The 12,532-nt window shown below is 45.6% G+C and overlaps 2 protein-coding genes and 1 pseudogene across 2 annotated transcripts; 2 read left to right on the plus strand and 1 right to left on the minus strand.

Annotated features, from left to right (window-relative positions):
- Nucleotides 1–1,115: 1,115 nt before the first annotated feature.
- On the minus strand, nt 1,116–2,664 carry LOC107303869 (annotated as a pseudogene).
- A 210-nt stretch (nt 2,665–2,874) lies between these two features.
- LOC102712223 (abhydrolase domain-containing protein C22H12.03) lies at nt 2,875–7,057 on the plus strand. The gene is made up of 13 exons (XM_006646480.3): nt 2,875–3,040; nt 3,978–4,121; nt 4,202–4,228; nt 4,350–4,440; nt 4,606–4,649; nt 4,741–4,839; nt 5,349–5,406; nt 5,478–5,530; nt 5,639–5,740; nt 5,852–5,917; nt 6,053–6,177; nt 6,262–6,433; nt 6,663–7,057. The coding sequence occupies exons 1-13, from the start codon at nt 2,906–2,908 to the stop codon at nt 6,747–6,749; spliced, it is 1,203 nt and encodes a 400-aa protein (XP_006646543.2). The 5' UTR covers nt 2,875–2,905; the 3' UTR covers nt 6,750–7,057.
- A 710-nt stretch (nt 7,058–7,767) lies between these two features.
- LOC102712497 (putative receptor protein kinase ZmPK1) lies at nt 7,768–10,365 on the plus strand. The gene has a single exon (XM_015841130.2). It carries the CDS (start codon nt 7,768–7,770, stop codon nt 10,204–10,206), a length of 2,439 nt encoding a protein of 812 aa, XP_015696616.2. The 3' UTR covers nt 10,207–10,365.
- Nucleotides 10,366–12,532: the final 2,167 nt, after the last annotated feature.

Raw genomic sequence — 12,532 nt, forward strand, 5'->3', positions numbered from 1 at the left:
TATCAGCCAGTTGCACCTAAAAGCCTAAGCTGACTGTATGCATCAGTCAGTTGCACTTAAAAGTCTAAGCTGACAGAGAAAGACGGGCAATTCACTTTATACACTCCAACACTCCCCCTCACGCGAGACCTCCTCAAGTCTCAAGCGTAGAATATTGGAGTGGGCGCTGCAATTATTTTATTTAATTGTGCGCCAGCCAGGATTCGAACTCGAGACCTCTGGTTCTGATACCATGTTAAGTTGCATGCATCAGCCAGTTGCACCTAAAAGCCTAAGCTGATAGGGAAAGACGAACAATTCATTTTATACACTCTAACAGTTTTGTGATATCATGTAGTCTTGCGATAGTTTAATCAAAGTAGCTGTAGTTTAGTGAAATTTACTCAAAAGAATTTCAAAGCAAAATCTGTACTAGAAATTATAAACTATAACCTGCACCAGTATAAATCCTGTCATGCGGTCATGTTGTGAATTCTGGCTGCTTTGATGGCAATCTAGAAGGGAAAAAAAGGATCGGAAACCATATCGCTAAAAGACATTTGAGTTATAGGAACATTGAATTTCTTAAGAACAATGCAGATAATATGCTTCTGCTCAACTACTACGATATTAAGATTTCACATGTACAAAAGATATTATTCCTTCTGTCCAATATTATAAGATGTTTTAGTTATACCTAGATTTATCGATATATCAATGAATATGTTTTGTATATGTGTCCAATAACATCCATATGAATTTAGAGGGCCAGAATATCTTGTAATGTAAAATGGAGGTATAATACTAGATTTGTCATGGAAAAGACTTTCATTTAGTTATATTTTCAATAATTTCTAATATATGATTAGAAAAACAATGGTAGAACATGTACACCGAAAACTATGTCAATGTCCTAAACAACAAGCAAAAAGATTAGAGTGAGATACTAAGTATAGCCATGAGGAAGCAAGGAAATAAGCGGCCAGGCAACAGTGACTTACATTTTAAAAAAGCCCACATTAAGAGCCGGTACAATAGCAGGCTATAAGCCGGCTGTAAGCATGTTTTAATAAGATAAGAGGGGAGAGAATGGTAGCGGGCTACTAATTTATAGTCAGCTGCAACACGGACTCCAAGACTTATGTGTGTATGATAGGTGGGACCGGATATTAGTTGTGTAGTCTATGCTATTATATGAATTGGCTATTAAGTTGGCTATAGACAAGTTAGAGCCAACAGTTGGCTATACTATTGAACTTGCTCTAAAAACACCACAGCTCATACCAGCCTCGTCATGTGTGAAATCCTTTTGAGCCTTTATCTCGTCACCACATCCAATAACAACACAAAAACTGTCAAGTTTCCCACAGATTCCACAGAGACAACATTCCGTGAAAGCTTGGTCATGCGATCAGCATTAACAGGCACAATGTCATATCTGGAATCAAGAAGCAAGACTCTGTTGTCAATTAGACTAGGGGTATGGGCAGTGAATACACCATGAAAACCATCTCGCCATAATCCATCAATGACATGAACACTGATTGCAGCCTCCAAGGTCTCAACAATATAGCCAAATGTCAACTCCAGCGTGCTAAGCCTGCTAGTATAATCTCTATTAACCAAGCACGTTTCACTACTTTCAGAAACACCAGTGAGTGGGACAGCTAAAAAACTCAACAGAGCCCTTCACCTTCAGCACAGCCTCAAAATACACATGATCAGACACCACAACAGCATGGGTAGGACCTGTCAGTAACAAACATCGACCCTGCAGGCAACGCACCACTAATCATGATATCACTTCACCTCCATAGATAAAACTACCTCGTGATTCTGATATAGTAAGGGTGTTATTAATATTTTTTTTGAGGCTAGGGTGTTATCATTATGAAAGGGCCTAATGTTGGTTATAAGATATTGCACATCAGGAATCAAAATTTACCTCCTTAGTAAGCGTTTTGCAGTTATCCCTGGTGCGGTATATCAACCAAATTTACCTCCTTAGCCGCTGCATGTAGCAAGTATATCAACCAAATTAACATCAATCCAATCATTTCCAATGCGTTAGAAGATGCAATCGATCATAACAAAGCATAGCACCCGTGATTCCGTGAATATAACAATTTCCAATGAAGTGGAGAATGTGATCGTGTATTACCGATGAACCCTAACGAATCCAACCCAATCTAATCGATCAATCAAAGAAGAATAACATCGACGAATTACTGACAGGTTGTGTCGAAGGAACCGAAGCTTCTGGACCAAAAGTATTCCCACTTCCCGCGGTACTTGCGAGCCTCCACGCCCAGTTCGTCGGACCAGTCTTCTCCTCGGGCACCTCACCTCGCCATCTCCTTCAAGGCCTCCTCAGCATCATGCGCCAAACTCCGCCGCCGCCAGCTGCTTCCGCTCCTTCGCTGCCGGGTCCCTCGTCTTCCAGCACGTCTGCGACCCCCCTACCCTAATCTGCGCTCTCTCTTCCTCCCTTCTTCCTCAGTCCCCGTCGCCTTCTCCATCTGGATCCCCCTAAGCTTCTCCTCCCACGGCGAGTCGCGCGCCGGCCTCGTCGCCGGCGACGCTCGAAATTCCGGACTACGTATATTGGAGGCCCATGTAACTGCGCTCGCTTGTTGGGCCATTCAGCCCAGCCCACGTAATCCACAGACAGGCTGGGCCCCACATACCCGCGCCCACCGTCCATCTGACGCGGGACCCACCGGTCACACCCCGGGGTTGCGCGTGGGCCCCACGCGTCAGCGTCACGCTCTTCGTGTTCTCCGCCTCCGCCGTTCCGTCTGCGACTTCCCCACCACGAAAAATAAATAATATAAATTCGTTTCTTTTTTTCCCACCTCATTTTGGTGACGCGGCACGCGGGTACGGACAACGCCGAGCTCGCTTCGCTCGCTCTCCCGGTGATCTGATGGCGGCGGCCGCGGCGGCGGGCGGCGCGGCGCCGCCGCGCGTCCTCTCCGCGGAGACGAGGAGGGATCCGGTCGCCGTGGGGCTCTCCCCGTGGCGGCGGGGGAGTAGGGTTCGCGCCTCGCGCCTTCGCATGGTAGCATTTCTCCCTTCTCCCCCCCTTGCCCTTACTCGTCCTTGGTTTACTCGTCGGATTCGTGGCAGTAGAGTGGGGGTGAGCTCATGCGATTTGGGGTTGTATGTGCTTTCGTGTCTCGTGTTGATTAACTGGAGCTAAGTGCGAGGTTTTGGTGCAATTTTGACGAAAGTTGTGGCGGTTGGCGACCTGGTGATCAGCGGAATGTAGATGCAAGTCAGGGCATCTTAGCATCTCAACGCAGAAATGCAAGACTACTATAAAGTGTACTATTTAGAACCCACGCATTTCTTACGTATATATGACAACTCTTAGCCTTAGTTTATATGTCTTGGGCTGAGTTATTTTGGGCAAAAATGGACTGAACCAATTTGCTCACACGAAACGAGCTAACTTATTTATGCATGTTTAATTATAAATTAATTATTTCAAACTTGAAAATGGGTTTATTTATGGCTTTAAAGCATTTTTTCTGTAGAATTTTTTGCAAAAAGGTAATTAATTATATGTTAACGATTTATCTCGTTTGGCATGAGTAACTTGGTTCGACCCATTTTTATCCAAAAGAACACACCCTAAGGGTGGATTATGATTGTTGCTTTGTTGTCCTATACTCATACAAATCCAGATTCAGATGTACAGGAGGGACTAATTGTCACAGATAAAATTTTGTGCATTTTAAGCGTTTTTAGTGCTGATCTGTTCTTAGTATAGGTTTGAGAAATGCTTTAATACTCGCATAATGTGTAGCGCAATAGGAGGTGGGTCTGGTGGCTAACTTAGTGCTCTAAATTCTTAGTACTGAATTACATACGGTGTTCAGGACCTTGTTTCTGGGATACTGGCGTGCCTGCATGACTTGTGATTCTTTGCAGCAACTGCTTATGCATTTGTGAGCTTCTCATCATGATTGTATATTTTGCTTTTATGGTTTTAGGAGAATGTTTGCCATGGCCAGCTGATATCGACTAATATCAATTCGAGGTCATTTCTGGGTAGTCCATGCCGTTGTGCTCAGATGGCAGTGGCCAACACAAGTATTGCTTATCAACCTGATGTTGACAGGCACAGTGGAGTTCTGGTAAGGATGGTTGAAGCTTCAGATGTATACAAACTTCCTCCATACCTTGCTGACTAATCATTTATGTTCATTCCCTGTAGGCCTATGAACTGGTTCAAGGGAGCCTTGTACGTATTGCGTTCATGCCAACTGCAGTGATATGCCACTAGTCTTTAAATAATGTAGATAGCAGATCAATGGTTAAATGTTATGTATTGCAAGTTACTCATAATCATCACTTCACCTTAGGTGCAATGGAACTCATTTATGGACAAATCAGTACCTGATCCACCAACAGCTGTTCTCCTTCACGGCATCCTTGGGAGCAGGAAAAACTGGGGTAATTGAGAAGTTTTTGGTTTCTTATTATGCATTGTTTTCCTTGGTGTATTGACTTGGTTGTAGTTGTTCAGTTTACGAATGAGTGAGATAGGCACATTTTAAAGTTTTTTTGGCTGTATAGATGCATATAATCACAAAATTAATTAGCTGCTTTTGTTTGAAGGATCTTTTGCAAAGAGGCTGGCTCAGGAATTTCCAATGTGGCAGGTTACTTTATCTGAAATTCTGCTTACAATATGACTCATTTCACTGCAGAAAGGAAAAAAAAAAAAACTGCACCTGACTTTTCCTCATGCAGTTCCTCTTGGTTGATTTGCGTTGCCATGGAGATTCAACGTCAATTAAGAAAAGAGGACCACATACCGTTGCCTCGACTGCTCTTGATGTTCTAAAGCTGGTTTGTATTTTCATCTCACAGCTATTTCTGTCTTGGCTTCTAATATATACACACTGAGCATGTCAGTGGCATGATATCAGATATCAATATATCGAGTCACAAAATAATATATGCATGTGCTTGCGTTATATCTGTGTAGTTTACATGGATCACACATTTTGTTGCATTAATAGATATGCGGCACTCCAAGTGCTTGAGAACTTTGCATACCATTTTTCCATCATGCACATGTTAGTTAGCTTAGTGATTGACACTGTATTATGATCATTAGAGCTTTGAGAAATGAATAATACCTCATTAGAATCATGTAATATCTAGCAGACTCTGATATCTGCTGACTTTAGAGTAACCTACAAAATGATCTGTTGCCTGGCAATGGGCATTATTTCTTGTTATTTTATATCTCAGTGGCTTTCAGTTCACCTCTCTTTTTTTCCCCATATATCTGTCACCTTATGCTAATTAAATGTAGAGGAATTCTAAGAAATGTCATATCTAAAATGCAACAGATAGTGCAGCTCAGGTTAACTCCACGGGTGTTGGTTGGTCACAGCTTTGGTGGAAAAGGTTTTCCTGTTTCCTTGTCTCCCGTTATAACAACCCATAAATGCCCCAGTCCTCAAGTATGTTCTTTGCAGTGGCTCTGAGTATGGTAGAACAAGCTGCAAAACCGCTTGCACGTCCTGTTAGGGTAATCACAAGTACTTTTCTGAATGATTTTAGTGTGACAATCATGGAATAGAAACTGATATATTTAATCTTTTGTCTAAGTTTCGTCTGTATATTATGCCCTCTAAAGGTATGGGTTCTTGATGCTACTCCTGGCAAGGTTCGTGCTGGGGGAGATGGCGAAGATCACCCTGCTGAACTTATTGAGTCCCTCAGAAGAATGCCTATGCAGGTTGACCTTTTAGTATTATATGTACACCTCTGTCACTGCAAAATTGAGTCTAAAGAAGTGGATTCTATATGTTTCATCATTTGCTTTCTGTTTTCTAATCTTGATACCCAGGTTTCTTCAAAGCAAGAAGTGGTGGATGCTCTAGTTAAAGAACAATTTTCTATGGATGTTGCACGGGTATGCTTGATTACTCTCCTGGTGTCAGGACACCCTTCCAAGCTTACTTGATTTGACTGGCATAAAATGTCACTTGATTTTACATCTGCCATGAAACAAAAGGCATTTCAGTGCATCATGCATTCTTTGTTTCAGTGGGTGGCAACAAATCTCCGACGAAGCAGTCCATTAGGGTCACTATCGTCTTCAAGCTTCTCATGGAATTTTGACCTAAATGGCATCTCTGACATGTACAAGTCCTATGAAGAGACTAACTTATGGTAAATCCTCTGCAATTCCTTCTTTAATCATCTAAACCTGTAAAACATGTTGTCTATTAAGCTATGAACTATTTGGATGCACAGGGGGATTGTAGAGAATGTACCAAGGGGCGTTCATATTAATTTCCTTAAAGCCGAAAGAAGTTTGCATAGATGGGCTCTTGAAGATCTCCAGAGAATTCATACTGCTGAGGAATTGGCCTCAGATGAGGGTGGAGGAGTGGAAATGCATGTGCTTGAAGATGCTGGACATTGGGTATGCGTTCTACATCCTTGTAGTCTAGATCATCTACACCATTCTCCATAAAGTATATACTGTGATGAATAAGTATTATTTATTTTTTATTACAGCTTAGATACCCTTATATGAACCTTCTGCTCGTTGGCCATAGCCCATCCGACATAGCTGTGCTAATTGTGATGTTGTGTCATACAGATTTATTGACAGCAAACAAGATTTAATTTTGGACCTTATCTTCTTTCAGGTGCATGCAGATAACCCTGATGGGCTATTTAGAATTCTTTCGTCAACCTTCCGCATCGAGACTACCATAAGAGGGATGCAGAATTGAGATGCTGAAGTTCCAAAAATATCTGCTGCAGTACTATTGTATGTTGGTAGGGGTAGGCGATGACATGAAGAGAGAAGACACATGAAAGGCATCACAAACTTTTATTCAGTTTTGTAGAATATGACGAGCTGGAGAAACCTCAGCGAGGGGTCAATCTAACTGCCAACATTGTTGTGTGTGGGTCATTTGTTCATTCATTCGATTCATCGATCTTGTATGTAACATGGCTGCCGACTGCAGTTATACTGTTCTTCGTGGAAAAACCTGTAATTATGTTCTCATGCAATGAACAGATGTGTAGTTACAAATTGTTCTACTAATACGGTAAAAGTTCAACCTCACTTTGAGATAGCAAGTATATTGTTTTCCTCTGACTCGACGAAGGCATACTCCGTTCAAAATCTCTTCGGTTATGAACTGAATAGGTCTACACTCTACAGTACTGTTGTTATCGTTGAGAGGTCAAGAAAGCTCCATGAGTTCATGTTTTCACATTTCTAATACCGGATGCTAATACTACGGTTTGGCAAAGAATCTTCTATAATCGAGAATGATTTCATTTCCCCAACAACCCCACCCCAATATGAATAGCCAGCAGCTTACCATGGTTGTCAAGTCAAACAAAAAGCCTCAAAATAAATGTCAAACAAAGAGTTCTTATTGCGTAGGTAAGTGAAAGTTCTCCCTGGATTACACGGGTGATCTCACCTGACAGCTGGGCAAAAAAAACGACACATGGATTAACAAAAGACATGTTCTTCCGTATGGTCAGTTTTGTCAAGCTGTCTCTTGCTGGCCTTACTACAGAACTGTTCAATTGCAGCCGAGTTGACGCTGTTAACACCAAGCAAACGAGTCATCAGGGTTGACACAATGACATGATAATTGATACGGTATTTTGGTAATTGGGTTCTCAGAATTCATAACCGATTTCATCTACTAGTAATAATCTAGTTTAGAACTGATGCTGGCCGTGCTGCTTGCAGCTTCGGTGCAGAATTGATGTCAATTGCCAGCCATGGCGTCAAATCCTCCATTGGTGCTTGTAATCGTGTTCTTGATCTCTGCTCTTCTTCTAGCTCCGGCTCATGGCGGCAGTAACCTTGGGAGAGGTGAATCACTGTCCGTGGAACGCGCCTCTGACATCCTCCTGTCATCCAATGGCGTCTTTGCGTTCGGCTTCTACAACCTCTCCTCCACCGTCTTCACCCTCTCCGTCTGGTTCGCCGCCTCGGCCGACCGGACCGTCGCCTGGACGGCCAACCGCGACAGGCCGGTGCACGGCATGGGGTCGAAGGTCACGCTGCGGAAGGACGGCAGCCTGGTGCTCACCGACTACGACGGCACGGCGGTGTGGCAGACCAACTCGAGCTCCTCCTCCGCCGCCGCCGAGATGACGGACGCCGGCAACCTCGTCGTGAGAGGCGAGGACGGTGGCGTGCTATGGCAGAGCTTCGATCACCCGACCGACACGCTGCTGCCGGGGCAGCCGGTGACGGCCACGGCGAGGCTGTCCACGACGGATGTGGTGCACCCGACGAGCTACTACGCGCTCCGGTTCGACGACCGGTACCTCCTCTCACTGGCGTACGACGGCCCGGACATCTCCAACATCTACTGGCCGGACCCCGACGCCAGCAGCTGGATCAACGGCAGGATCTCCTACAACGCCAGCCGCCGGGGAGTCCTCGACGACGCCGGCCGGTTCCTCGCCAGCGACAACACCACGTTCGTCGCGTCGGACCTCGGCGCCGCCGGCGTCAGGCGGCGGCTGACGCTGGACCACGACGGGAACCTCCGGCTGTACAGCCTGCGCGACGCCGACGGGAGCTGGTCGGTTTCTTGGATGGCCTTCCCGCAGCCGTGCGGCATCCATGGACTCTGCGGTTGGAACGGCCTCTGCGTGTACACGCCGCGGCCGGCCTGCTCGTGCCCTCCCAGCTACGTGCCCGCCGACTCCGGCGACCGCGGCAGGGGCTGCAGGCCGACGTTCAACTTCACCTGCGGCGGGGAGGGCCGGCCGGCGATGGACTTCGCGACGCTGCCGCAGACAGACTTCTGGGGCTCCGACCTCAACCTCGTATCGTCCATCTCCGTCGACGCATGCAAGACGACGTGCCTCGAGCTCTGCAACTGCGTGGCGTTTGAGTACAAGGACGACGTCGGCGACTGCTACCTCAAGTCGGCGCTCTTCAACGGCAAGACGTACCCCGGCTACCCCGGCACGGTGTACCTCAAGCTTCCGGCAAGGCTGGTGGCAACAGACGCGCCGAGCTACAACAGCGCCATTCCAGATGCCGCCCCCGTGCTCGCCTGCGACGCCGCGTCGTCGCCGGCGGACGTAACGACAAGAGTCCTCTCCTTCCCGGCCGCCTCCGGGGACGACAGCGGAGGCGCGTCGTGGCGCTACTACTACGGGTTCCTCTCGGCGTTCTTCGCCGTGGAGCTCTGCTTCATCGCGTTCGGCTGGTGGTTCACGGCGAGGAGCCGGCCGGCGCCGTCGGAGCAATGGGCCGCGGAGGAAGGGTACAGGGTGGTGACCGACCATTTCCGCAGGTTCACCTACGGCGAGCTGAGGAAGGCAACCAAAGGCTTCAAGGACGTGATCGGCCACGGCAGGTACGGCTCCGTGTACAGGGGCGTCCTCGCCGCCGGCGACGACCGCGCCGTGGCCGTGAAGAAGCTCAAGCCCACGTCGCCGCAGCAGCAGCGAGAAGACGAGTTCGAGACCGAGGTGAGCGTCATCGGCCGGATCAACCACATGAACCTGGTGAGGATCCGCGGCGTCTGCTCGGAGCGCCACCGCCGGCTTCTGGTCTATGAGTACGTGGAGAACGGATCGCTCGCCACGTGGCTGTTTGGAGCTAGGGAGACGCTGAGTTGGCAGCGAAGATACAACATTGCCATTCGCGTGGCCAAAGGATTGGCGTATCTTCACCACGAGTGTCTTGACTGGATCATCCACTGCGACATCAAGCCTGAAAACATACTTCTCGACGAGGGTTTCGAGCCCAAGATCAGTGACTTTGGGCTCGCAAAGTCGCATCAAAGAAGTGATCACGATGATCCATACTCGTTCAGGATCAGAGGGACAAGAGGGTACATGGCTCCAGAATGGGTCTCGAGCCTTCCGATTACCGAGAAGGTTGACGTGTACAGCTATGGAATCGTGCTTCTGGAGCTGGTTAGAGGGGCCAGAATGGCTGATCTTGTTGTGAACAGTGTCGATGATGCTGAGACTTCAGTGAGACAGTTGGTGTGGAAGATCAAGGAGAGGTTGAAGAATGGCGATCGGCCATGGGTTATTAGTTTCGTGGATCCTAAGCTGAGTGGTAGCTTCGTGTACTCACAGGTGGCGTTGATGCTGGAGGTGGCCACTTTGTGTTTGGAGAAAGAAAGGAGCCAGAGACCAAGCATGAATGATGTACTTCAAAAGTTTTTCGTGTCGGACAAATAAGTTGAACTAATTGAAGAGAAACAGTCCCGGTACGATTTGCTTACATGTAGATCCAACCGTGCGTGAAATTCTACAGATGTTCTCTCACTCGTTGGAGATATGCCAAGACAAAGTAATTAGATGACATGGCAATGCTGCACTTTGTAAACCTCATGTAAAAACATCACCTTAATGTAGTTAATTTTTTTTTCTGTACTCCATGTAAACTAATTTTTCATCGTGATGATCTCCGGCGTGAACCTCCCGAGGAAGACGTGCACCTCAAACATGATGATCCTTGGCTCCCACATGATAAGCACCAGCAGTCAACACGACGCATCAATCAACTTATTTGAGCACGGAGACAGTGTAATATAAGAGATTTAATCTATTCCTATCCTAAAACATGGATTTTGCTATACTATTTGTTCATCAATCAACTCTAATTCAAATTAATTCCTATCTTATCATGAACAACCATCCCACCCCCTACATCTTAGTATTTATTAGAGTATCCTAGTCTTATTTTATTTATCCTTAATTTCTCCCCAAAAAACATACCTTTGAATTTTGGATAGTTGTTTCCTTATTCTCTGTTAGCGCGCTTTTGAAACCATTAAATGGCGTGATATAGCATAAAATAAAAAATATATATAAGTTTGTTTCATAAGTTAAATGAATTGAAATTTTAAATTTGTAATAGCTCATCTTGTTTCGTGTGTGTCATAAAAAAATCCATCCAAATCTCCGTTGGATAACGGTGTATTGACTTAATTGCTACTAGTTCGAGGCGATGCAAATTTGATCTCGATCCTCCTTTTAGGTGAGAGCGCTTATTGCAACATACTTAGCTGGATTATTTAATTGTGCTTTGATTAATAAAAAAAAGACAATGATACAATAATTTAAGGGAAAATAACTGTATCACATACGACTTGTATAATATAAATATGCTAGTATAACAAACAACATTTGAATTAAGAGAATGCATACACACACATACATATATCAAAATCTTATATCATGCAAAATAATTTTATTTTTGGAGATTTTTAAAAGCTAGGTTTTTGCTGCTCCACAACTCCATTTATAGTTGATCATAAGGCCCGAGGCCCGACGGCCCGGCCCAAGGCACGGTGTCGCGGCCCGGCCCACGCACGACACGGCCTGGTCGGTGTTGGGCCCGGCCCGACCCGACCCGATGGTTGGACCGTGCCTAGGCCGCACCCTTGGCACGATGGGCCGGCCCGGCACGGTCCGATTCAATAAAAAAATATTAAGGACCTTAAATAGACTTAATTTATTCATATAAGGTCTAGCCCAAAAAATAGTATGTGAAATAGATTTATTCTAGCCATATATAACACAACCCAAAGAAGAGAGAGCGGAAATATACTTATTTTAATAACCCAAAGAAGTGAAGGGGTCAAATATAGACTTATTTTTTGAAGAAGCATGATGGGCCATTGTGCCTTCGGGCCGGCCAGGCACGGCCCGAGTGGTATTGGGTTGTGCCTGGGCCACTGGTGCTGCCCGTGGGCTAGCCCATCCTAGCCCGACATGTTGATTAGGCCGTCCGGCCCAACAGACTTAGGCACGAGCCCGACCGTGCTCGGGCTGTGCCAGCCCGACCCACCCAGTTGACCATCTATAGCTCCATTTCACACCAAAAGACCCACTACCCTTTATTATTTTATTATAATTACTTGAATCTGTCACTCATATACCATAATCTATTCTCTCTTTCCCCCTTCGTACGTAAAGCGCATGGCGGTTCATAGCAGCGATAGTGCGCGCCACGACACTATAGATTTATACCATAGCATGTTATTTTGTGCTCATTTCATTTATGTTTATGACATTCTACTATATATTATTATTAAATATTTATATTGTGTGTTAATTGTCATATATTATTTTGTAACCATATAGTTGTGTTGCTCAAAAAATAATTAGTATTTAATTACATGAAAAAATAACATAATTAAATTATGGGTTAATCATGACCACACATAATCCACAATGGTATTATTGTCAATCTACTGTGTATCCTCTCTTTAAGGAGTTCTGTAGCAGATCAAGCTAGCCAAACAGTTCTGATTTACTCTCCAGCTTTCACAGAAACAGCCTCACTAGAGTTGAAGTTTGGAGATAGGATCTAAAAGTTCAGAACCCTAACAAACGGCCCAATGAATCGAGTCGTGACGGATTCGTAGAGGTGAGAAGTGGAAATCTTGGGCTGCAAGCGACGTGGACTTCGTTAGTTGGGCCCTCAGCCCAGCCATAGGTGGGCCGGCAACCATTTGGGCTCTTGATTTTCTCCATGGGCTATGAAGCGTTCGCCCTG

Source organism: Oryza brachyantha, chromosome 1 (assembly GCF_000231095.2).
Source record: "Oryza brachyantha chromosome 1, ObraRS2, whole genome shotgun sequence".
Taxonomy (NCBI): Eukaryota; Viridiplantae; Streptophyta; class Magnoliopsida; order Poales; family Poaceae; genus Oryza; species Oryza brachyantha.

What these genes read in the sequence shown, in the direction of transcription:
- LOC102712223 (XM_006646480.3), top strand. Translation starts at nt 2,906, where the DNA reads ATGGCGGCGGCCGCGGCGGCGGGCGGCGCGGCGCCGCCGCGCGTCCTC. An exon ending in GCGCCTCGCGCCTTCGCATG is followed by an intron (nt 3,041 to 3,977) that starts GTAGCATTTCTC and finishes TTATGGTTTTAG; the next exon opens with GAGAATGTTTGCCATGGCCA. An exon ending in TCAGAAGAATGCCTATGCAG is followed by an intron (nt 5,741 to 5,851) that starts GTTGACCTTTTA and finishes CTTGATACCCAG; the next exon opens with GTTTCTTCAAAGCAAGAAGT.
- LOC102712497 (XM_015841130.2), top strand. Translation starts at nt 7,768, where the DNA reads ATGGCGTCAAATCCTCCATTGGTGCTTGTAATCGTGTTCTTGATCTCT.